This window comes from Pomacea canaliculata, linkage group LG6 (assembly GCF_003073045.1).
Source record: "Pomacea canaliculata isolate SZHN2017 linkage group LG6, ASM307304v1, whole genome shotgun sequence".
NCBI classification, from domain to species: domain Eukaryota; kingdom Metazoa; phylum Mollusca; class Gastropoda; order Architaenioglossa; family Ampullariidae; genus Pomacea; species Pomacea canaliculata.
In genome coordinates, this window is record NC_037595.1 from 29,486,994 (window position 1) to 29,513,334 (window position 26,341).

Consider the following 26,341-nt stretch of genomic DNA (forward strand, 5'->3'; position numbering starts at 1 on the left):
TTTATCTGACTCACGTCCTTCTTCTGACTCACGTCCTTCTTCTGACTCTCGTCCTTTTTCTGACTCACGTCCTTCTTCTGACTCTTGTCCTTCTTCTGACTCTTGTCCTTTTTCTGACTCACGTCCTGACTCTTGTCTTTTTCTGACTCACGTCCTTCTTCTGACTCACGTCCTTCCTCCAAATTTTCTTGGCTGCTTGGTCGTCCGAGATCTGAGTGGCCACCTTTAAAGTTCTTGTTCTTTCTTCTGAAACCTCTTCTACCAGCCTAAAAATGCACACCACACACACACACAGACGCACACACACAAACACAAGCACACACAGTCACACACATACACATTAACACAAAAGCTCGCTAAACTGTCTATCCTCAAGCTCAAATACATACAAACGCATGCATACATAAATAACATCCGGGCAGAAGAGCACACACAGAGACAAACAATGAGCATACACAAGTGTGACTTTCAAAACCACTAAGTATAACTGCAATCTACCCTTCACAGTAACATGACATTGTGTTTTTTAAAATGTGCTAGACGACAACGACGACGATGATGATGATTAAAGAAACAAATGAAGGAGAAAAACGTAAGTACAGTCAAATTTAACGAAAAATTAAAACATTCTAGATGTTGTGTTGTGCAGCCGCCAAAATTATATAGACATCTTGGTCTTGGAGTTCAGAAATGTCGGTATAAATATACTTCTGTCTACACTACAGACAAATAATTGTTTGTTGTTCTGATGAACTATAAGACATCACTGCTCCAATGATGCTGGTTTCTATCAAAATGCTGCTCTAACATTGTCGGGTTTACTCAAAATAATTCGCTCTACCAACCCACTGTCGTTCTACAATGTAAACACACTGCTTTACCAATAAGCCAAAACAGATTCTAAAAAAACTCTGTTAAAATAAATTAATAATACTTTGCACAGAGTAGAATGTGAATCCATCCGAAGTGCGGTTCACATAATATAAGCTTTTCTAGATACTTATAAACACTTGCAGGAAGAGTAGAGCATTTAAAGACCAACTTGAGTATTTGTAGGTTTTGTATGTGCCAAAAGACAATTCAGTCAAAACAAACCAAGCAGGCGAACAAGAATGTATGAGTACTTACCACATCTGCCACAATGACAGCAGCCACGAGGAGGAGAAGACACACCCTTCATTGCAAGGAGTAATGAAGACCGTGGCCAGAAGATGTCTTGAGAAGACAGAAGGAAGATATATGATTGTGGGAGTGTGGCCAGATTATATAGTCATTGGCCGATGTGAAACCAGGATGTTCCTGTCCGTTTACATAAAACATTCATAACAATAGCGATTTCGCCTGAGTTTTTACCCATCTCTCTCTCAAGTTTGAGATTAGACACTAGCATTAGATAACAATGGGTCCATTCTTCTTTCCAAGCCTCTCCTTGGCTTACATTTTTACAGTTTGTCAGGAAAGAAATTGTATTTTTAGCAGAAAGACGAACTACGTGTACTTTTATTGGTAATTTCTAATCATGTGAACACCTGTGCATGCGTCAGCAGGGAACTGGAAATTAACGTATGAAAGAAGGAATATAAAAACATATTGAAGTACTAGTAAATACTAACACTAATGCTACCCCCCATATACAATAAATAATAAAATAACTTTGAAGATCTGATTGTATAAACTGATTCACGGTGTTATCTGAAATCCACTAATAGCCAGGTCACGTGTTCTGTGACAAAGAAGCAGACTTTGGAATAAGAAGAAGCCCATTGCTGGGAAATACGTATCGGGCCTTGCAAATGAGATTCTGGACTTTCTCTCCTCCGGAACTTTCGGTGCACCCTGGGGCCTGAAACCCTGTTTTCGGAAGGTAGAGTTTTGGGGACCTTAGTCTTCTCAGGACTTTCTCAAAGCTTTCATGTCTCTTCCTCTTTCCGAACTCGCGACCTGCTCCTTCAGAGTGTGTTCTTCAGAGTTTCTATCGTCCTTGCCTTTTCTAGCATCTTCATAGGTCTTCTGTCCTCCACACCCCTTCTCCCTTCTGTCAGCCTGACAACACACACATGCGCATGGACATTGTGGTCAGTTAATTACACTTCTAAAATATGAGCAATACATGTAAGTATTTGAAATCATCATAAGGACGATTCTACTTACATTTAGAATGTTTCCTACTGCTCTTACTCAAGTTGACGAGGAAGCTCGTCCTTCCTAGACAGTCGTCAGTCATCTGTAGAAACTGAGAACTCTAATTAGCTAACACTGGAGCTTGGCTTGAAGACTAAGACATGCGTAGGGATTCTGATGGCTATAGAAATGCTGTTAGGAGAGTAAAATCACAGCCAAGTAGGGAGTCGAAGGCTGGCCTTATACTCAGTTGTTGAGTAAAACAACACGACTAGGATCACCTGCCTTAAAAACTAATAAGAAGTTTAATAGTTGCTATTATAATTAAGCCTCTATTTAATCCTCAGTTGAAGGCTCACAGGGACATAACTTATGCCAGAGACAAATAACAATTGTCAACAATTGACATCCCCAGTTATCCCTTTAGGAGACAGTTAACGGTCTGTGTCACGTGCTGGTTATTACATAGATAATGGGACGACAACTCGGGTCTCCAATGTTTTGGGTTAGCAGGGTAAAACACAAAAGCTAGCAATAATCAGAGGGTAGCAATGTCTGTCCCATCTTCAAGCTTCGGGTTTCCATACACAAATTCTTACTGGTGACAGTTTTTGAAACTTTAAAATGTGAAGCCGAGGTTGGGTGTGTTTTCATGTTCGTGGGTAGGATGGACTGCAGAACACACCTTCTTGAGTTTTTTTCCATCGTGACAGAATTATTTGTAAATGTACAGCTTGATAAAAGACAATGATGTTGCCGGCGAGAAGCTCACGAGACCTCATTGAAAACAGTTGCATACTCAGGATCAAAGAATTACGAAAATAAAAGTCCGAACGTATTGGTGGGAGGAACAGGCAGCTCCCGGCAATGCCCCTGGAAACAAATACTCATATGCTTTTCCCAGTAGTCACGAGAATCGAGTTTTTTAAAAAAGAAAGAAAGGAGAGGAGGAGGAAAAAAGAGGAAAAGGAAGAACAACAGAGAAAAAGAAAGAATAAAATAAAGAAAAAATGATAAAAAGAGACATCTATACAAAGAGTAAGAGCTTCCTCTTTTAATTATCATTTATCCTCAGCTGGCCCTTTCTTTCTCTAGTGTAAAATAAAGAAGAAAGAAAAATATACACAGTTTAGAACTTTATTCATGCAATATACTTTCGTGTGACATGTAAGCAATCTTTTATGTCTAACAGTTTTCTTTTGTTTCTTGGTCTTGCTGTTAAGACTTCTTATAGTTACTGGACAGTGACATCAACTTTTACTAGTTTTGGTACATTTGATGATGTTCAATAGTCCACGAACAAAGTTACAAACATTTTCTATAAATACCAGTCTTCGTATTTATTATACCTATCTGGAACAATTTGGGGAAAGGTTGATTACATTCTGGCTTTTGTTGCCAAAGTCTAGTGGGGGGGGGGGGGTTACAAGCCAAGGGCTGTTCTTGATGAGATAAAGACATCAGCTTTTATTCTTAGTGTTTTGGGCAGTTGCTGGTTTCTTAACAGTGGGAGGAACTGGAGATACAGTCACACGAAACTGTCGTTGTCAATGTTTCTTAGAGTTGGAACTTGCTGGTTTGGTAGCATTGTTGTTGTTTGACACTGGAGTCTTGACTTCCGGTGCAGCGCCCTTCTCTTGTTTTCCGCGGCCTTTCTCGTTCAGCTTTTTTTGTTGTTTATTGTTACCTTTGCTATTATTTGGTTTGTTGGTTGAAGTGGGTTTCTTTTTGTCACCTTTGTTATTGTTTGGTTTGTTGGTTGTATTGGGTTTCTTTTTGTCATTTTTGCTATTGCTTGGCTTTTTTACTTGAGCTGGTGGTTTCTTCATCTTTACCATTGCTTGGATTGTTGACTTGAGCTGGTTGTTTCTTGTCATCTTTACTGTTGCTTGGTTGGTTGACTTGAGCTGGTTGTTTCTTGTCATCTTTACTGTTGCTTGGTTGGTTGACTTGAGCTGGTTGTTTCTTGTCATCTTTACTGTTGCTTGGTTGGCTGACTTGAGCTGGTTGTTTCTTGTCATCTTTACTGTTGCTTGGCTTGTTGACCTCACCAAGGTGTTTACCCTCATCACTTGGGCGTCTTCTGTCATCTTTGTGATGGTTAAAACTTTGGGGCGGCTCTCGGTTCTTTTTGTCTTTTGTTCCACGTTCTCGTTCGTCTTCTTCATCTTGGCGCCTTCTATCTCCTTTAGAAGCCTAGAAGAACATAAGAACACCCAACCACGCACGCATGGGTGCACACACACACACACACACACACGGAGAATTGCAAAAAGAATATATTAACTTGAATATTCCAATAAAAAAATCAAAGAACAAGTTACCTTTGTTATTTTTTATCGTTGTGGGTTTCTTAAAAGATTCTTTTAGCGACCAAAGCAGAAACAAATATGAATTGCAAACTGGAGCAAGATACAGCAAAGAAAGGGAGATACACCCGTTAAGCGTCAGACTAAACATACTAAAGAAATACTATTCTTTTTCAATTTATTGTGAATGCCAAATAATTATTTCACACGGAGTTTAGTAGAAGATGCTATGTGCTTTCTTCAAGAAATAGTTATTTTAGTTCACAAAAGTTTTGCATTTTTAATTTTCTTCGTATCTCGTTCTCTTCACCCCGCCCTCACACACATTCACATTCTCTTTCTTTTAAATTTTAGTCTTTTTTGTACCATTCTCTTGGTTTTTAAGGTAAAATACCATTTTTTTCAGAATAATGTGTTCCTGCTGATCAAGCGTTCGTCATTCTATTAAAGAAAACATTTACTGATTTACTACATTTACTAGTTTGGTTCCGAGTTTTGCACTGAAGATAGAATAATGATAATTATGAAAGAAACTAGTAATGGATAACCGCTTTTAAAAGTTCCTTACCCATTGTAAAAAACAAAAACAAACAAACAATAAATAACTAAATGCGGCAATGTAACTCACCATCACAAAGGCCACGCAAACAGCGACAAGAAGCAAGAGAAAAGTCAGCTTCATCTTGGGACCTGTGAGATCTTGTACGACACCTGGTCAGGTAGCAGGACTTTCAACTAGTGGTCGGTAAGAGGTTGAAAAGTTCGAGTAATAACTGTGTGACTGTGGCCATCTTTTATAGTCGATTGTTCGTGTCTCAGCCCCTATCCCCCTTAGCACCACCTTCTTGTCATCGAATCGCAGTTGTGGTCACATGACAGTCATTTACCCAAACGCTCCTAATTGCACCTTTTCGTGTGAGAGGTGAAGTTTTTGAATTGTTTCTCACCTTATTTTCGGTTGAGAACAGAGGTCATTCGAGGCGATCAGGTAGAACTGGCATCGGTTTCACAAGCAAGTAAAGACATGTTCTTCGGGGTATGACGAAGTAAGAGCTCACACTTGTTATTTTTACGATGCTGGACTCAACAATTAACTCTTGTAATTCGTAGACGCACATCTCTTTTCTCGTCGTGTGTCTTTTTAAGTAGAAGTTTATTTAGACACAAACAGTCGTTTTTGTGCTGCACACTTCGTGAGAGACAGCGGCCCTGGAAAACAATACTTAACAATAGCTTCATTGTTTCTTCTAGACAGTTCACACCCTTGGTGGTGACTTCGTTTGACGACAGCATGTTAACTATACTAGTCACCAGAACAACAATATATTATCTATCTCCGCCATTTGCAACGAGATGAAAAACTAAACTAAACGTAAATGTCCTTTTTTACCAGGTATGTCTTGGTGAGCAAGAGAAAGCAGCCAGAAGAAAGTCAAATAAAAGATTTCAGGATTTCTAATTTTCAGACATCAAAATAACAAAGAAACATAATCAAAGCCTCATCACTTTGTTTCCTTGTAAACAGTAAACAATGCCACAAAAATACAAATTAATATTCCTTAAACATGGCCTCCTTTATCTCGAAATACTTTCTTCATCACCATTCATCTTTTCCATCCTAGAAACGTTCGGTGGGTTCGAAATTGTGTGGCAAGGGACATAAGCGTGTCTTTCTAATCTTGCAAGGGAAACTATTGCACCGTCAAGCTTTCCTCTCCTGTCCCCTAATATTTTACTTTTAGTTTTGAAGCTAGAATTCGTACTCCACATGTGCTTTTGAAGTGTTCCAGTAAAGCACAGGAAAAGAAAAAAAAAACCTTAAAACATCTTATCACATATTAATTTATATTTAATTTAAAAGGTTCCCTCAAACCTACTGAAGAATTATAACAAAGTGTGCTGTGTTCAACTTTACGAATGTTGGCAAGTCATTAAATTTAAAATTTATGCAAACAATAAACAATATTAATGAAAACTATAGAAAAGGGTATATAAAAAAGACTGACATGTCCACAAACAAACAAACAAAAACAATTTAAATTGTTTGGCTTTAAATAAAACAACAAAACAATCACAAGCTCTAAAAGCTTCTAGAAAACTAAAACTCAATACAAACTTATAAGCTAAAAGTTGATAACATTAGGGTAGGTATGGCGACCAAAATAAAAGGCCAAATGCTCTACATTATGAACAATAGCGCAGTTTTCTCTTCTGGCATAGCAAACATTTACTGGAACCCTTCCTAAATGAGATTTTGTATAATTATTGGTTTACGAACTATGCTCTGTTAGTCGTTTGGTCTCGTTAAGTATTTATTAAGCACTCAAAAATGTCCTTCCATTTTGTGAACAATAAAGGGATGTACTTTGTGTATTTAGATCATGTATTCTCAACTAGGTTAGGTCAATGTCACCTAATCATTGGTGTGAAATACATTTGCAATAACTTTAATATGAAGAGAAGGGGGCAACTAGTTATCGGTAGAACCTTAAGGACAACCAAAGGAAGAAAAAAGAACGTTCAGAGAATGAACGTTAAAGATATGAATCGAATGATTAATTCTGTTGTGCTTACTTAAAATATTAGGTGCCTTAAAAATAAACTTCACTTCAATGGATCCAGAGGAATCAATAAAAATACACAAAATAAACTATTACTATATGAAAACTATATGTCAAACATCTGCCTCATTCTCAAAATGCCTCTTTGAAAAAACCCAAAATGAGTTGACAAGCCGTACAACCATTGCCAATCTACGGATATAATTGTTTCCAGACGATCAGCTGGTCATCATCCTTTATGTCGCAAATGCAAACGATTTTATACATCGTGTTAGTGTGGAGCTCCATGAATCACAGAAACTAAATGACGGGAGACAGATTCTTATTGCATTTATTCAAAGGCACTAAATATAGCAACATAATATTAAGCGCATAATAATAATCCTCCTCTTCCTCCTCCTCCTCCTCATCATCACCATCATCATCATCATCATCATCGTCGTCGTCATCGCAGTGACATGTCGGCAAGTTATATTCATGTCTTCCATGTCCATTTGTTCCCTAGTTTTGCTGCAGGGCCTGCTGAATCCTATCAGGTTGGATCCCTAAAGAAAGGAGAAATGCCTGTTCCCTTGCACCTATCAAAACCATTTTTTTTTCTACTCCTTCTATTAAAATGATGTATTAATTAATATTATACTATTTAATTATTAATATATGTATAAATCATATGATGTGCTTGCATGCCTACATGTAATGCGCCCTGAGTCTGGATGATTATGGAAAAGACGCTATACAAATGTGCTTTTTATTTCTTATTAATAATAATAGTAACAACAACAACAACAACAACAACAACAACAACAACAACAACAACAACAACAAAAGTAAGTTTTAAGGTACAGTCAAGGAACGTCCATTACGGGGTAGTCAGGACACATACGAGTGCATGACGGGACAGACACGTGGCTTCACATCGGCTACCCCCGGCCTTCATCGACGATTTGGGAGAATTATGCATGTATGTGACCTCCACCCCAAGCCGAGGATAAACTCATTTATTCTTTGCTGTTCCTGTAGAGATGCTATTCATCCATACCCTCTGAAATCTTAACCGGTGTGTGTGTGCACGCTTGCGTGCTTGCTTACTTGTGTGTGTGTGTGTGTGTGAAAGAAAGTGCGTGCGTATGAAGATGCACAAAAAGACTATGCACAACATAATTTCCTACATTATTTAATAGGCAATTATCACATCTAGTTACAAATATCTTGTGGAAAAACGGTTTTCCCATACTGTTTATTGTCCATCTAAAAAGTACCAATAGCCTGCCAAAATAAAAATAGTCAAATTTAAAGGAAAACGACAATGGTGCTCATATATTTACTGCCACTTTTTATTTGTACAAAGAAATGTTACAGGCGATACAAAACCACAAACGAATCCCTGCCCTCTGATTTGTGAAAATTTTGACGAGTGGTAATTTCGTGACCATAACCTTCCTGAGAACAACTCACTATCATCAAGCGGTGTGGGTGTGATCCACAGAGAAAGAGGTGTGCATTGCTATGATATGTTAATGTTGATGTGTTAGCTGCATAGAGGGTGAAAAAAGGAGAGGAGTTCCATAACACATTTTAAAAAATTTTTGTCAGGGCGAGCTTTGTTTGCGGGGACACTACCCATCTCTTCTTCCTCTCCATTCTTTACTTTTCTTACTTCTTTACTTTACTTCTACGGGTGTGGCTATCCAACCCAGCAAGTTTGGTTGACTGTAGAAAGTTGGCGATGCTACAATATTATCAAACATCCGCTACAGAAGATTAGGACTCAAGTGCTCTACCCATTTGACTACCCGCTTCCTTTCAAAGCAATATCATTGACTAAATGTTGTAGGAGAATTATCTTGTCTTCACGATCGGTGGTCATATTTTAAAGGTAATTTTTTACACCCACAGTCTTTTTCTTAACATACCTGCACAGCGTATTTCAGTCATAAGAAGTAGGCATTTAAAAAATGTTATTAGTTTTTCAGTTAATATTTATTCCCTTTCTCTTTTTCTTCCTTCCATTCATTCTTCTTACCATTCACATGATATAGTAGAAGTAAAAACGAAAGACACAAAGGAGTTTTCAAAGCTTCATTCGGGCAACCTCTGGCAAACATTCACAGATCATGTAGTTTACACAGTTTATGGTCTTGGTATCTACGACAGCAAGAATCAGCCGACAGCAATGAAGCTCAGAGAAAAATCAGCGCCTTGGTCAGTAAGGAAGTTACACTGGTGACATAGGCAGGTGGACTCTGTTGACCAGCATTTCCTCCTTGCTTTTCCCGAGCGGACTAGATTAACCACGGTTTCCACCCTTGCCTTCTGAGGCGCCACGGTTTCCACCCTTGCCTTCTGAGGAGCCACGGTTTCCACCTTTGCCTTCTGAGGAACCATGTTTTCCACTCTTGCCTTCTGAGGAATCATGTTTTCCACCCTTGCCTTTTGAGGAGCCATGTTTTCCACTCTTGCCTTCTGAGGAATCATGTTTTCCACCCTTGCCTTCTGAATGACCGCCGTGTTTCTTTCCTTCACTTTTACCATTGCCATTGTCTTTGTTTTTATGGGCCTGGAAATTCCCAAACGCAATTAAAACCACACGTATACATAGAGAAATCTATGGCTTACCTAAAATACATACAAACACTCGCGCTTCATTTACATAGACATTAAACCAAGGAGACATTAGTTCTCAACTTAGAGAAGATAGATAACCGACGTATGACTAAATGTATAAAATGTTATCTCGTATAAACAGACCCATCAGAAGACCTAAGAAAAAAATTATTAAACGTATGAGTATAAATCAGTTGTAAGGTCTTTTAACGTATTTGAAATGAATGTGAGATAACGTGGAGAGAAGACTCACCAAGGCAACGGCCACACAAACAGCCACAAGAAGCAAAAGAAGAGTCAGCTTCATCTTAAGTGAGACGTTGGACGACACGTGGTCAGGTAGCAAGACTGTTGAAGGATGCAAAGAATCGCTGAAGACGATGATGGGACCGTGGGACTGTAGCAAGCTTTTATAGTCAGTCGCTCGTGATCCTACCACCCGCTTGAACTCTGTTCTCATCGCCTGCACCACCCCGGCACAGTCCCTACACATAAATTAAAGTATAGTTCTCACCTGCATCATTAAACCTTATTTTCTGTCAGCGTTTTTGTCGTGTAACCATTGTTCAGGTGCGTCACGTGTGTATCAGAGAACAAAGGCTTACTTAGTTCTCCTATTTCTGTGCTTATTGTCTTTTTTATTGCTGCTGACATCTTTTAAACACAGCCCTTTGTGACGTGGGTTGACTGTTAAGAGAACAATAAAAAGGCGAATATTCTGGGGAAGAATAAAGTTTGTTTAGAAATGAGTGGTGTGGAGGAATTCTGTTTCACGTGATTTTCGTTGCTTTTTTAAGACTTACCTCTGAAACTGAAGCTTTGAAACGTTTTGAACATATGGACTTCTCTAGTAGCTATTGCTACTGTACTTGTAGGTTACCACACAATAGACGGAGCTACGAGTGGTATTTCGTGACCAGAACCTTCCTGCACACACACTTGACCAACTCTTTATAGTCACGTGTACTAGTTGTTAAAACATCCAGAGAGAGTGCTACATACTAGCATGATACCTATGTACTATGTATTAAATGCATAGGCAGTAAACAAAAAAGGAAAGGTGTTCCCAGTAATCTTTTTTCAGATTAAACGAACGAACGAACAAACGAACGAAATTTATTACTTAAGCCATGCGACCTTAACTTTGCGGTAAGTGAGCACAGTTCACAGAATTTAAGGATACAATATTACAATATAAATCATACAGGATAAAATAAGTTTGCATGAACTAATGCATCAAAAGAAAATCACAATAGCAATCTGGTAATATTTTTCTCCGTGTAGCTGCTGAGTTTTGATGTTTACTAACAGTGTAAGTATATCTGGTGAAGCTGATCTGGCTGATCAACCTTAATAGGTAAAGATAAATTGCTGAGTTATAAATTTCGAAGTAAGGAATCGTCTAAAGTCTTTTAAGCTGACTGGATGGGAAAAGAATGTGTATTGTATTTCATCATCTTGTAAATTCTAGCAAAGTGGGCATTCCGAATATGGCGCTAAGACTGTTGTGTATCTGTAGTTGTTGGATTTTAGAGGAGGGTACCCAGTTCCTAGCACCCTGGGTTAACTGGGTTAAGTTACCTACACCACAAGTTTATCAAACAGACGCGACTGTAGCTACTCCACTACCCGGTTCCCCTCAAAGGTATTATCATTGACTGAATGCTTGTAAGAGAATAATCTTGTCCTGATGACCGTGGTCATATTTTACCGGTAATATTTCGTAGCAATTATCTTTCTTTTAACACATACCTGAGCATTACAACCATAAGCAGTGCACATAAAAACAATGCTTGTCAAAGGGAAACAAGCCAGGCATGCTCCTGCTATCCAGTCATGACTTGTTGATAGCCTCAGGTCAAAACTTACAAAAATCAAGAGGCAAGAAGATGCAATTAAGAAAATGAGTGTAACATGGTAACTGCTGCAACTGGAGTAGATGTGGCGGGCGAAGGAGGAGGGTGGTTGAGTCACAACTGACTATAAATTCGGCCGTAGTCCTACAGTGAGTTACTCGTCCTCTTTTCCAGCGAGCTCTTCCAGCCTCTCCCCCGTGGCTAGCCTTCATTCCTGACTAAGAAGTTCCCGAAGAACCCAAAGCCTTCAAAATGAAGCTGACTCTTCTCTTGCTTCTTGTAGCCGTCTGCGTGGCCGTTGTGTTGGTGAGTAAATCGCCGAAAACAACTTTAAAGTTCTTTCAAACACAGCTGAAGAGTGATAAATTCTTCCAAATTTTGTCTAGAATAATGCTAGGAGATTTTAAGTCTGAATACGTCGAATGCTGTACGAGAAAAACTTATCTGAAAACAGACTGTCAATCAATAATAGATGAAGAGACTAAAACTTTGGTTAGAAGTGTGAAAAATAAGTTTGTGTTGTGTACCTTAGTTTTTCCTTAAGCGCTGGCGTTGTAATGTTTATACCAGCTTTTAAAAAATGCTGTTTCAATAACTTATAAATACATAGCTAGGAAATAACCTCCTTCTTACTCTTTTTAAGATCTTTATTTTAATATTGTTTCTTTTAGGATAAGGGTGTACGTGGTGCTGAGCAGATGCGTGATTGAGTTTTAGATTCTTTAATGTATACGTGTTATCTTGAACATGACTTTGTATGTGTAGGCTAATAGAAAGGAGTCTGGCAATGACTCGGAGAAAAAGGGCTGCAAGAAGAAAGTTCATGGTCCATCAGATGGCAATGGTGAACGCCGTGGTCCATGGGGAGGAAAGGGTAAACGCGATGGTTCATCAGACGAAGATGAAGACCGTAAACCCTCACCTGGCAAAGGTGGACGCCGTGGTCCACCGGAAGGCAAGGGTGAACGCCGTGGCCAATGGGGAGGAAAGGGTAAACGCGATGGTTTATCAGAAGAAGATGAAGGCCGTAAACCCTCACCTGGCAAAGGTGGACGCCCTGGTCCAGCGGACGGCAAGGCCAAAAAGGGAGATTAACATCCTAAGCAAGACAAGGACAAAAGTGCCAGTGTCCAGTTCAAATAAGCTGACAGCGTTGAATCCACCCTTCCATTTCGCCAGTACCTGCCCCTCGTTAGTAAGCAACAACTGACCGGCTTGCAATTAATTTTTTGATCTTCGACTACTACTAATGTTAAGATCACTTAAATTCTGCCAAGAAAACTTTGCATTTTAAAACGCTTCCGTTACAGTTTCCAACTAAAATGTTACATACTGATGTAAAGAATACTTTTTATAATTGTGTGTTTATGCTACTGACCATCATGTGCACCAGCAGCCGTGCACTATAATCCCATGTTACTCTTCTTGAATTGTAAAAAATGCCAAAGAGCAAAACAACAATCTAAACAACGTGTATTATTCACACGAAATGCTTGGTCTAAAGTATGTTGCACTAATAAAGCTTTAAACCTCTTTTTTGTTTTTGTCACCTCTTTCCTTCACAGGAAGAAAAAGAGAACGAAAGGAGAATGAATGCTAAAGATACGGATGATAAATGCTAATATGCCTTATTAAAATATTGAGTTAAAGACATAAGTATCATTAAATAGAGCGATGCAACTCACCAAAATAACTGCCACGCAAACAGTCAACTTTATCATGAGAGTTGAGAGGTCGTGAATGGCACATGGACAGGTAGCAAGACTGTCAACTGGTCTGGAGCTGAAGAGATTCACAGATGATGTCTGTTGGACAGTGGGCAGCCACCGACACAGAGGAGGCAGCACATTCCAAGCGCACGATGGCAGGCCCGTCAAAAACACACACAATCACAAGTCTAACATGAGGAAGACATCAGATATAACAAAAAGACCTCAAGAGCTCTGCCCCCCCCCCTCCAGTTAGGTGACGTTACATCACTTCCGTTTTGCTGACACCTGCCCACAACGCACGAGTTTGTTATCAGTTTGTTTTATATTTTCTTTCTTTTTTTCTCTTTCTTTTGTTTCTTTCTTTCTTTTTCTTTCTTTCTTTCAATCACTTACTTTGGCAACGGATAATTAATTAATGGTTTTAGAGGCTGAAATGTACAGGCTAGGTTTATGTCGTCTATATCTACCGATATCTGCAAAAAGTAAAATGCAAATCATTCAGGTTGGTCTTTAAACATTCTCTGTGCATTTGTTCTTTGCCTGAAAATGCTCATCTTAAAGCGAGGTGATAAACAGAGACACTGACGACCCTCAGCTAAATGGTGCGTTAAAAAAGTAAGATTTAGAAAGTAATGTTTCCTTATTTCTCTATATAAGAAAGCTTCAAACTTTCTTATCTACCTCCGTATTTAAAAACGTAAATTAAATATTATCAAAAGTGGCTTCACTAGATAAATATCTTTAATCATCGAAGGCTTTAAAACAAAACACAGAACTCAGAGCAAAGTGCCATCCCAGTAAACCTCATACATCAGCGTGACTGGTCGTCTAGCGAAGATCATAAGTGAGCTCTTGTATGTTGTCTGCGTTGCCAAGAGCTAAGAGACACGAAAATAAAGTCCTTATTAAAAGGTCGTCGACAGAGATTAGGAAACGTCTATCCATTTTGATCTTTCGGCTTCTTTGTGATTATAGCTATATTTCCTGTTTTAATCACGCCAGGCTGATCCCAATGGAAAACAGTGCGAGCGGAATTTTCCTTTGTAAATGGCGATTTGGTTGCCTACCCAGATAACATTGAACAATTTTATAAGCTTTTCCTATCTCGCATTTCTTGATGACCTAACTTTACAACCATGCACTTACTCTCCACCTCAGCCGACATCTGTTGTCGGATATTTACAATTTTGACTCTCTGACAAAACATTTTGCTACCTGGGAGGAAAGCGAGTGTTATGTAGCTTACTCCATCATTGTCACATTTATGTGACTCAAGGTGAAAATACCAGGAATGCACTTTAGGTGCGTGTGCGAGAGTATTTGACTAGGCTGAAAAGCGCGGAAGTCGAGACGAGCCTTGGTCAAAGGGAGTTCACTCTAGCGACAAATAGAAGAAGCAGACGGCTTTGGCTGACATGATAGTTAATGGAAGCTGGCGTGTGTGTTAAGAAAAGATGTTAAGAAGTCAGCGTTTAAGAAATAATTCTTTGCCCAGTCATGGTAATATTCATAAATCTATTCGCTGCTTATTTTATTTTATTACATTTCATTTTATTTTTGCTATTGTCAACAATTTAACGTGTGGTGAAATCAACGAATTGATAAGACTTCGGTGGGCAAGTTGAATAGCCGATGCATGATAGCTGAGTGTGAAGCGGAAGAGAAGGAAATATTATTTATATAAAATTAATACAGATGAATTTGTTATGAATTAGTTAGGGGGAGAGAGCAAGGAACTACTGTGACCCAGACGTGCAGGTCGTCGGCGAGACACACTTCAACCGACTGAGCAGATCAACTCTAGATCCAGTCGCCATCTCGTAGCGACAAAGGTTTGTCTCAAGCACTCCCACGCAAATCACTTGATATTTATTCGTCCTCTTTTTTTCAATTTATTTTTATCCAAATGATTAAATTAAAAACGTTTCATAGACACTCCAGTGAAATGTCATATTACAGAAGCTAACATTACTCATTACAATTTAATTGCCTTATCATGCATAATACTTCAGTCAATTTTATTTAATTTAGAAGTACTGTAAAAGGTAAAAGTAAATAAAGACCTAGATATTTATCAGTATTAACCATGTTCATCTGTACATTTTCATAGATCCTCTCGTTTGTCGCTCAAACTCTTTTACTTAATTTAACATTTAGTCTAAGAGCTGATAATACTTTGTCAGATATTCCATAGATTTTTTTAGCCCTATTACAGTTTCTGACATCAATACAATATCATCTGCAAACAATAAGATAAATATTTTCATGAAATCATGTGCAAAAGCTGCCACATGGTTGTCCATTGTTTATCATTTTCAAAGCCAGTTCATTAATAACAGCAGGAAAATTATACATTCATCACCTTGTTTAACACCCTTTGTACAATCAATAAAATATGTCAAAGAACCTCAACATCTGACATGGAATCTAGCTGTTTTTTCATTACTGTGATTAATGTTTATTCATTTCTACTTGATGTGTGACCATTTACATCCACTCCCTGCAGAACTGGGTTATCAGGGATTGACAGACTAATAAAATCTGTCTTTATAACATGCTTTGTAGTTATTAAGAGCCAATGGATGCATTTGTGTCTGTGTGTGTGCGCGCACGCATGAATAATGCACATTAAAGTGCAGCTGGACCTTTTTTTTCTTATTAACTATATTTCGCTAACTGGCGGTAAACATCACTAAAAATGTTGATGACAGTGCTAAAGTTTAAGCACAAATAAAACAGTGAGACATAAGTTATCCATAACCTGTCTATTCTGGAGGTGTGGATAAATAATATGCAATAACACCCACTGGTTATACATAAATTCTGTGAGTTCTTTGCTACAATTACTGCAATTCTGATTGTCACTGTCTGATTCCGTGGAGACGACTTCCATATATGGAATGCGGTCATGGTGGAGACGCGGCAGCTGTTGTTCCTGTGCGAGGGTAGTGCACACTTGACGTCCAATGCTAATACCGGCTAATGTTGACGCTATGCTTCTGCTTCTGTGACGTTCGTTAGCGAAGCCCTTTTAGTACTTCTTTATTTTATCTCTATGGGTGTGGCTACCGATTCCCAGCAAGCTGGGTTAACTGGGGAAAGTTGGCGATGCCACACGTTTATGAAAAATGCGAGGTTAGGACTCTAGTGCTCTACCCATTCGACTTCCTGCTTCCCTGCAAAGCAATATCAATGATTGAATGATTGTAGAAAATTATCTTGTCCTCAAAATCGATGTCATGTTTTAAAGGTAATTTTTCATAGCCAATCCTTTTCTTAACACACCAGCACCAAGTATCACAATCATCACTAGTAAGCATTAAGAAATGATTATTATTATTTTGATTTTTTTGTGTTCCTCTTTGTCTCGTTTTCTTCATTCCATTCGTTCTTCTTACCATTCACATGAAATAGTTGACGTACAAACGAAAGACACAAAGGAGATTTAAAGCTTTATTTGTGCAACATTTGTGGCCAAACCCGAAGACAACCTATGTACGTTATCTTTGACAGATCATGTAGCTTACATAGCTTATATATGGTCTTGGTATTCGACACTAGAACTGCGAGAATCAGCCGACAGCAGTGCAGCTCAGAGAAAAATCAGCGCCTTGGTCAGTAAGGAAGTAACACTGGTGACATAGGCAGGTGGACACTGAGAACCTGTTGACCAGCATTTTCTTTTTACTTTTCCCGAGCGGACTAGATTAACCACGGTTTCCACCCTTGCCTTCTGAGGAGCCACGGTTTCCACTCTTGCCTTCTGAGGAGCCACGGTTTCCACCCTTGCCTTCTGAGGAACCACGGTTTCCACCCTTGCCTTCTGAGGAACCACGGTTTCCACCCTTGCCTTCTGAGGAACCACGGTTTCCACCCTTGCCTTCTGAGGAATCATGTTTTCCACCCTTGCCTTCTGAATGACCGCCGTGTTTCTTTCCTTCACTTTTACCATTGCCATTGTCTTTGTTTTTATGGGCCTGGAAATTCCCAAACGCAATTAAATACCACACGTATACATAGAGAAATCTATGAAGCTTACCTAAAAATACATACAAACACTCGCGCTTCATTTACATAGACATTAAACCAAGGAGACATTAGTTCTCAACTTAGAGAAGATAGATAACCGACGTATGACTAAATGTATAAAATGTTATCTCGTATAAACAGGCCCATCAGAAGACCTAAGAAAAAATTTATCAAACGTATGTGTATAAATCAGTTGTGAGGTCTTTTAACGTATTTGAAATGAATGTGAGATAACGTGGAGAGAAGAACTCACCAACGCAACGGCCACACAAACAGCCACAAGAAGCAAAAGAAGAGTCAGCTTCATCTTTAGTGAGACGTTGGACGACACGTGGTCAGGTAGCAAGACTGTTGAAGGATGCAAAGAAGCGCTGAAGACGATGATGGGACCGTGGGACTGTGGCCAGCTTTTATAGTCAGTCGCTCGTGATCCTACCACCCGCTTAAACTCTGTTCTCATCGCCTGCACCACCCCGGCACAGTTCACAAACATAAATTAAAGTATAGTTCTCACCTGCATCATTAAACCTTATTTTCTGTCAGCGTTTTTGTCGTGTAACCATTGTTCACGTGCGTCACGTGTGTATCAGAGAACAAAGGCTTAGTTAGTTCTCCTATTCCTGTGCTTATTGTCTTTTTTATTGCTGCGGACATCTTTTAAACACAGCCCTTTGTGACGTGGGTTGACTGTTAAGAGGCGAATATTCAGAGGAAGAATAAAGTTTGTTTAGAAATGAGTGGTGTGGAGGAATTCTGTTTCACATGATTTTCGTTGCGTTTTTAAGACTTACCTTTGAAACTGAAGCTTTGAAACGTTTTGAACTTGTCGACTTCTCTAGTAGCTATTGCTACTGTACTTGTAAGTTACCACAAAACATACAGAGCTACGAGTGGTATTTCGTGACCAGAACCTTCCTGCAAACACACTTGACCAACTCTTTATAGTCACGTGTACTAGTTGTTAAAACATCCACAAGAGAGTGCTACATACTAGCATGATACCTATGTACTGTATGTATTAAATGCACAGGCAGTAAACAAAAAAGGAAAGGTATTCCCCGTAATCTTTTTTCAGATAAAACGAACGAACGAACAAAGGAACTAAATTTATTGCTTATGCCATGTGGCCTTAACTTTGCGGTAAGTGAGCACAGTTCACAGAATTTAAGGATACAATATTACAATATAAATCATACAGGATGATATAAGTTTGCATGAACTAATGCATCAAAAGAAAATCACAATAGCAATCTGGTAATATCTTTCTTCGTGTAGCTACTGAGTTTCGATGTTTACTAACAGTGTAAGTATATCTGGCTACGCTGATATGGCTGATCATGCTTTAATAGGTAAAGGCAAATTGGTGAGTTATAAATTTCGAAGTAAGGAATCATCTAAAGTCTTTTAAGGTGACTGGATGGGAAAAGTAGATGTATATCATCATCTTGTGAATTCTATCAAAGTGGGCATTCCGAATATGGCGCTAAGACTGTTGTATATCTGTATTTGTGGGTTTTTGAAGGAGGGTACCCATTCCCAACACCTTGGAAACTGGGGTAAGTCAACTGCACCATAAGTTTATCAAACACGCGACAGTAGGTTAGGAGTCTACTGCTCTAGCTACTCCGCTACCCGCTTCCCTACAAAGTCATCATCATTGATTGAATGTTTCGAAGAGAATTATCTTGTCCTAATGATCAGTGGTCATGATTTTACCGGTAATATTTCGTAGCAATTATCTTTCTTTTAACACATACCTGAGCATTATAACCATAAGCAGTGCACATAAAAACAATGCTTGTCAAAGGGAAATAAGCCAGGCATGCTCCTGCTATCCAGGCATGACTTGTTGATAGCCTCCCCTGATTTAGATATTTGTTTTTTGAGCGAAGGGCGGTGGTTGGGGCAAGAGCTAGGTACTGCGACTTAAAATGGCTTGAAATAAAAGTTATTTAAAAAATATTATCCACCAACTGGTTGTTACTCCTGTTTGTTAGAAAAATTGTCTCTTCAATTTAATCTATGTTTACTGAGGAAGATTAGTAGCTGTGTTTGGTCTGCATTTATCACTATCAAATTCAGCAATGTAACTAAATGTATAGTTTATTTCCTTTTCTCATTCACTCCATTTTCTCTTCGCCTAAATCATTTATGTCAGGTATCATTTCTACAAAAAAATAAAATAGGCATCTCTATACTTCTACGCGTGCAAAACCCTGGAGCACAAGACTATGAAATACTGAACGATTATAGTTCGGAAACGTGCTCACAAATGCAAGACATTGTTCCTTCGTGACACTGAAACCCATGCGCATCGGTTGCCGTAAAAATAACTCAGGTCAAAACTTACAAAAATCAAGAGGCAAGAAGATGCAATTAAGAAAATGAGTGTAACATGGTAACTGCTGCAACTGGAGTAGATGTAACTGTCGAAGGAGGAGGGTTGTTGAGTCACAACTGACTATAAAAGCCGGCCGTAGTCGTGCAGTCAGTTACTCGTCCTCTTTTCCAGCGAGCTCTTCCAGCCTCTCACTCGTGGGTAGCCTTGATTCCTGACTAAAATCTTCCTGAAGAACTCAAAGCCTTCAAAATGAAGCTGACTCTTCTCTTGCTTCTTGTAGCGGTCTGCGTGGCCGTTGTGTTGGTGAGTAAATCGCCGAAAACAATTTGAAAGTTCTTTTAAACACAATGGATGAGGGATAACTACTTTCCATATTTAACTACAATGAAGCTAGCAGATTTTAAGTCTATATATCAAATGTTGCACGAGAGAACTAATCTGAAAACAGACTGTCAATCAAGAAGCGACGAATAGGCTAAACCTTTGGTTAGGTGTGTAAAAAAAAGTAAGGTTTGTGTTGTGTTCCTTAGTTTTTCCTGAAGCGCTGGCGTTGTATAATGTCTCATCAGATGTTAAATTATTATTTAAGTTTAATAACACATAAACATATAATTAGAAAATAGTGTCCTTCTCAAACTTTCAAAGGTATTTCATTTGATATTGTCTTTTTTTGTACAAGGGTGTATGTGCTGCTGGCCAAGTGTGTGCATGAGAGTTTGCTGTCTTGTTTTGCATTAGTTTTGCGTGTATTAACTTCTTCCATGTATTCGTGTTATCTTGAACAAGATTTTCTATGTGTAGGCTTCGCCATGCAAGAACAAGGTCATGGTTCATCATATGGCAAGGGTGAACGCCGTGGTCAATTGAGAGGAAAGGATGAACGTGACGATTCATCCGAGGAAGAAGGTAAAGTCCGTAAACCCTCACCTGGCAAAGGTGGACGGCGTGGTCCAGCGGAAGGCAAGGATGAACGCCGCGGTCAATGGGAGGGCAACGCAAAAAAGAGAGATTAACATCCTAAGGAAGGCAAGGACAAAAGTGCCAGTGTCCAGTTCAAATATGTTGACATCGTTGAATCCACTTTTCCATTCGCCAGTACCTGCCTTTGATTAGTGACAAACAACTGACCGAGATATAATTTTTCTCTTCGACATCTACTAATTTTAAGAGCTACTTAAATATTGCCAAGAAAAAATTTCATGTAAAAACTTTTTTTTTCCACAGAGTGGTTGACATCCTTTAATGCTGCACCTTTCAACAAACTTTATTCTTACTTTTATTTCTAGCTTTTACTTTGTAACTAGAGCACCTTCCCATGTTAAAATTGCCAACTGGGACAAATAAAGTTGATCATTGTCAGTGTCATTGTTATTGTGCTTAACTAAAATGTTCATACTGATGAATATTTTTTACAATTATATGTTTATGCTACTGACGATCATAGCCAACACCCGTGTACTAGAGTCTCATATTACTCTTCTTGACTTGTTAAAAAAAGTCAATGAGCAAGACAACAATCTAAACAAGGTGCATTATTCACACGAAATAATGTACGTGGTCTAAAGTATGATTGCACTAATAAAGCTTTAAACTTCTTTTTGTTTTTCTCTCTTCTGTCTGTCACTTGGAACCTTAAGGACAACTAATAGAAGAAAAAGTAAAGAATGAATGCTAATATTACGAACAGAATGATAAATGCTGATGTTTCTTAATTAAAATATTAAGAGATTTAAAGACAACCTCAAAATCAATGCATCTATCAAATTTAATATAACTACATATGACTAAAATAGAACAAAACATAAAAGCTTAAGTGAAACTATGCCACTCATAAGCATCTAACATATCGACAATGGTATTTTCAGTCTTTTAATGTGAAGAAATTTCAATATACTCCACTAAAAGATACTTTACAGAAATATTAAGGTATTTAAAACTTTCTCGTAGAAAAAACTACGAAATCAAATACAAATATCATCAGACTTTTTATTTTACCTCTTTTTCTATAACTTCATTGCTCTTTCTAGAAAGCAGCGCAGGAGATGACGAAGTGAATGTCGGACTGTAGGCAGCTTATAAGTTAGTTGTATTTAACTCACAATCCACCCGCATGGCAAGTCTCCATGCTGTTCGTCTGTGCGGCAAACAACTTTTGACAGCATACAAGGGATTTTCGTGTCTTCATCTTCTGGTGTAGCTCAGGGGGAATTGTCTTACTCCCTATTCAGAGCTGTATTTGTAGTTTATTCTTTTATCAAAGTATGTTTTCTGATCAACGTCTAAGCACGTCTGGTGCTTAGAGCTAGGAAGGGGAGGGGGACCATGTCACTCCTCTCCTTTGTCTTTTGCACTGACTACCCATCCCTTCTCGCATTCAGTACAAACTTTCTGTCTTTTTGCCTAGATTTTTCCTGTCTATTCTTTCACTATCAATCTTGTTACCGTCTGTTACCTTCTGTGATCAATGAATGCCAGAGGTTTTTTTTAATATATATATAAGGGCAGATTAATACGGATAAGTAATAGTGGTTGATTCAAATGACCGGAATACGTGATAGTGTTTCAGGATGTTGTCTTTTGTGTCGTGACTTTTGTGTCGCAAGGTGGGTGTGCACCTCCCAGAGTTAAAAAAAAAAAATTCATGAAACGCACGTCAAAATTACATTTGCAGGTCTGTGTGTGGAAAGGACTGCATGGTAAGCAACACAGAAATAAAGTAACCCAGATATTGACAGGGATCTTTTAAGATTTACTTCGGTGTGCCCGCACCGCAAGAGTTCCACTAATTTTTCGTTTTTATGCTTTTTTACTATTTAAGCCACCATATTTGAAAAGTGTGCACGAAGCCTTAGGTAATGTCATTTCTGAGGAAATGATGTGAATGTCTGTGAATTAAATAGGAGGTTTAGTGTAAGCAGATATTTGAAAACTTCTTGATGAGTGATGAGTCCACCCATAAAGTGTAAAATAAAGTCAAGAAATGTTAAGATAAACGATTCACATATTATAAATAGAGAAACTTGATTTGTGGCCCCTATAGGCCATAGCGGCCGTTAGAGAGAGAAAGGATTATCAAAAGACCATCTAAAATTGACCTATACGTGTATAAGTACAAAATGTTCCACATGTAAACATTCGTACACCACAAAACAGCACTAAAGAGCATGGTAAATGTCACTAACCCATAATCGTTTTTTTTTTTTGTCTTTCTCTTTCGGACACAGACGCACACAAAGATCGCCACCCAAACACTACCTTTAACACTGCACATACACATGAAAAGCAAATATTATTAAGACTAGTGGCCAAAGAAACACAACTGATCAGTCAGTGCATTTCTCTCTGCATACAAATGTTTATATTAATATTAATGCACGAGTCCAGCTGTCGAGATCCAGAATGAGAAAATGCTTCTCGGGGCATTAAACCGGGAAATGAGGTCAAGAAAATCAATCTATCACAAAAGAAGACAGTCTGTCGCACAGACGAACAAGAAACTCATAAAACAGGCAAACTAGAGGGCAGTTTGACCCACTGGTACGCATGATTTTTACCGTTTTTAAAAAAAATTATAAAAAAACCTAAAAGAGGTAGAAGAATGATTCAAACTGATTATGATAGATAAAAATGTGTAAAAAAAGGAACAATCTTACTTGAAACTTGCTTGAGAACTCACTTTTATTGTACTCTATACAGAATCGGTATATGAAGTGAAGTTTTTAAAAAGTTTTACAGACACATTTTTACACAGGTCATGTCATCTAAAAAAACGTTAGACTTTCAGGAACCAGAGTTTGATGTTTGAAAATCAAGAAGAAATGCACACACATTGTTCTTTTCCATAGAAATTCACAAATGATGCATCAGTAAAGTGTCAGATTTCTGAAATTTATGGCCGTGTATCGTCTCGCCATTTTCCAAGTGGGAAAGAAAGGGTATTCTGGGAAACTGACGATATTTCCGTCAAAACAGACTTCCCTCCCATCGAAAGGGAAGTAACTGTATTCAGAAACGCCCAAGCTGTCGTAACTAATCAATTTTGTTTACTAAAAAAGCGCTGTAAATGTCTAAAAAATTTTTTTAGACGCAACGGACATGAGAATCTGTTCCGTGGAAGGTGGCTGTGCACGGGAACGGACGTGAGAATCCGTTACGTGCACAAATTAAGGGATATAAGAATCTATAAAATTGTTGTCTTGCATTTGAATCGTCCCTTCTTTATTAAGTAATGGCTTATAGACCACAAAAAAACTTAAAAGAAAAAACTATAGCACAATATTCTAACTGGGTTCTGTCGCTAAACAGCCTCCTTCTAGGCGATAATTACTTTTTTCTTTTTCGTTTGCTCATATTTTTTTAACAAGAACCTATTGTGTAACTATTCACAACACACACTGACACACACTAATAAAGTTGGTCATTGTCTTTGCCAATGTCACCATGCTTATTTAGTGTTTGTGGGTTTTCCTTGTTACTATATTTATTTGCAACTATCGCGAATCTCTGTGTGATGCAATCAAATGTCTGCCGCTTGGAATAATGTCCTTTCGATAGGAAGTCAAGCTCTGCATTAACTGCTATTTCTGATGCTCAGCATATCTGGACTTCCTATAGAACAAATGAACAATCCTGCAAAATTTGATAGAAGATATCCAGTAGTATAGACTTTTACCGTGCGACCGCACGCATGCACACACACACACTACGTTAATGCTATTCTGATTTATTTATGAAATAAAATATTGAAAGAGCAAGCTGCCAACACTCGATCACAGCATAGGGATGGAAATCACTAATCAAAAGCTTATTTTTAAAGGTGTTGCAGCTGTACACCTATTGTACCCGCCAGTAATATAGACGGAACATACTGCTACTGCAATATAAAGGACCAAAAGACACCTCGTCTTAAGCCACTGTACCCTTGACCGAGTCATCTACATGTTTTCCCGTTTTTTCCTTTTTTATCTAACGTTGCAACTTCCTGGTAAAGCTCGTGCCACCAGTACAGAGGTGAATAATAATAGAATCAATAACAATAATAACACACGCGTGATTTATATAGTTTCTGATGAAGCCTCGTGATCGACAAAGTCCGTTAGCACACGTATGTCGAAGCAAAAATCATCAACATTCATTGTGGGAATCAAAATAATCCTTCAACACTATATTGCATTGTAAAGCAATCAATTGCAGACTAACTGGCGCACGCTCCACGTCTTCTGTAAAGGTTTGACCATATTTTCAATTATTTTCCACGAAAACGTCCCCCAGTGTCAATAAGTTCAGGGTAGGGAAGTGGTGAAATTTTCTTTACTTCACTTGGGTGGAAAAGAGATAAAGTTTTCGTTCAAAGGCGTTCACGGCAAAATATATAACTCATCAGACGATGTGAATTGTTATTAGGAGTAACAGATTTGGTTTTTTTTTAAAATAAAAGTTTAACTCATTCAGTGGTGGTAGGTAGGTGTCGGATATGGACGGGGAAAGAATTCCACTGTTATATGAAAATAATTTCATGCCAATCAACCCATGAATATTGTGTGCCTACATTTTGACAGCTTAATGTGTGGATGGTCAGGAGTTAGGACTGCTTTGCACACACACCACATGTCTTTGTTAATGCAGACGACTGCATCTAAAGAAGCAAAAACGTGGACCCATATTAGTTTTAGGAAAGAGAAATAGAAGATAAAAAGACAAGAAAAGGGTCACCTCTGACTTCTGTTTGAATCTTTGATGGGCAGAAAGAAATATTTTCTTATTATTTGATAATAGAGTATACATGTTCAGAAGAGTATTTATCATGGCTAGTGAGTTACGCATATTCTTAAAGGAAATAGAAGACAAGGATATGAACGAATGAGATTGTTTTTAATAAAAAAAAATGATGATGATGATGATGATGATGGTGATGATGATGATGGTGATGACGACGACGACGACGACGACGACGACGACGATGATGATAATGATTGTAAAGCTCATTTCTCCGTGAGAATGCGAGGTCAATGTACTGCACACAAACGGCTACAAACTAACCGTAAAATAAGCATAAGAATCAGAAAACACCGTTCGAAAAGAAGTGCACGGACGAAGAACTGCAGTGCATTAGAACTATACTCTGGAAATGCAAAACATTTACTTAGATTCTTACATTTGCCGATAATTAGGTCGGTTTTAAGGGCTTCCAATGCAGACACAGGTTACAAAGAAAGTTGTAGAGAATTCTAAGAAGTCGGGCTTGAGAAGGAAGAAAAGCATATGCAGGATTTGTCTGATGTTTGGCACAGACAGAGGGCAGCACAAGTTGACTGAAGATAATAACTTGGGTGGTCAGGCTTCGGATAGAATCCGACAAACGGTGTTGATTTGTTTAGACCTGCCCTTGGGCCACAAAAACATATAACCTCTCTCTCTCTCTGCTTAATATGTTTGTTTTTCTTGTAACTTGGTGACTGAGTTATACATGTATATATCTGTGACTCCCTTTTCATTGTTTTCCTTTCTGCAGACTACGAATACAAATCATTTTGAAGATTTTGGCAGGGCATTTGGCATTGCCTCGCTTGAAGATAAAGGAAAAATATGGTAAATGGAATAAAGTCTTTCAAAGAAGAAAACATGGAGCTGAGAGGAGAAAACATGGAGCTTGAGGGGAGATTAGTAAAAGTAGAACACAAAGTTGACGAATTGGAAGATCACGGGAAAGCAATATCATCATATATGGTCCACCAAAGACTGGTGGCAGACTGGAAATGTGGAAACAAAGTAAATCCACAGAGATATGTTCAATGAGCATTTTAAGATC

The 26,341-nt window shown here is 38.4% G+C and overlaps 4 protein-coding genes and 1 long non-coding RNA gene across 7 annotated transcripts; 2 read left to right on the forward strand and 3 right to left on the reverse strand.

Annotated features, from left to right (window-relative positions):
* Window positions 1–3,244: 3,244 nt before the first annotated feature.
* On the reverse strand, window positions 3,245–5,192 carry LOC112566370 (S-antigen protein-like). 2 transcript variants are annotated; one of them, XM_025242528.1, is made up of 3 exons: window positions 5,059–5,192; window positions 4,095–4,317; window positions 3,245–4,046 (listed from the first exon to the last, which is right to left on the reverse strand). In XM_025242528.1, exons 1-3 carry the CDS (start codon window positions 5,110–5,112, stop codon window positions 3,910–3,912), a joined length of 414 nt encoding a protein of 137 aa, XP_025098313.1. In that variant the 5' UTR covers window positions 5,113–5,192; the 3' UTR covers window positions 3,245–3,909. The 2 variants fall into 2 exon arrangements, with proteins under 2 accessions (XP_025098313.1, XP_025098312.1); XM_025242527.1 differs by having other exon boundaries at window positions 3,245–4,317.
* A 3,863-nt stretch (window positions 5,193–9,055) lies between these two features.
* LOC112567084 (holotricin-3-like) lies at window positions 9,056–10,070 on the reverse strand. Its single transcript, XM_025243631.1, has 2 exons — window positions 9,849–10,070; window positions 9,056–9,548 (listed from the first exon to the last, which is right to left on the reverse strand). Exons 1-2 carry the CDS (start codon window positions 10,053–10,055, stop codon window positions 9,279–9,281), a joined length of 477 nt encoding a protein of 158 aa, XP_025099416.1. The 5' UTR covers window positions 10,056–10,070; the 3' UTR covers window positions 9,056–9,278.
* A 1,525-nt stretch (window positions 10,071–11,595) lies between these two features.
* LOC112567085 (H/ACA ribonucleoprotein complex subunit 1-like) lies at window positions 11,596–12,984 on the forward strand. The gene is made up of 2 exons (XM_025243633.1): window positions 11,596–11,757; window positions 12,217–12,984. Exons 1-2 carry the CDS (start codon window positions 11,704–11,706, stop codon window positions 12,544–12,546), a joined length of 384 nt encoding a protein of 127 aa, XP_025099418.1. The 5' UTR covers window positions 11,596–11,703; the 3' UTR covers window positions 12,547–12,984.
* Window positions 12,985–14,564: 1,580 nt separating this feature from the next.
* Window positions 14,565–19,977, forward strand: LOC112567086. Its single transcript, XR_003099743.1, has 3 exons — window positions 14,565–14,663; window positions 14,879–14,995; window positions 19,705–19,977. It is a non-coding gene; the product is annotated as an uncharacterized LOC112567086 (long non-coding RNA).
* On the reverse strand, window positions 16,604–17,606 carry LOC112567083 (H/ACA ribonucleoprotein complex subunit 1-like). Of its 2 annotated transcripts, XM_025243630.1 has the most exons (3): window positions 17,446–17,606; window positions 17,044–17,140; window positions 16,604–17,013 (listed from the first exon to the last, which is right to left on the reverse strand). In XM_025243630.1, exons 1-3 carry the CDS (start codon window positions 17,497–17,499, stop codon window positions 16,871–16,873), a joined length of 294 nt encoding a protein of 97 aa, XP_025099415.1. In that variant the 5' UTR covers window positions 17,500–17,606; the 3' UTR covers window positions 16,604–16,870. The 2 variants fall into 2 exon arrangements, with proteins under 2 accessions (XP_025099415.1, XP_025099414.1); XM_025243629.1 differs by having other exon boundaries at window positions 16,604–17,140.
* Window positions 19,978–26,341: the final 6,364 nt, after the last annotated feature.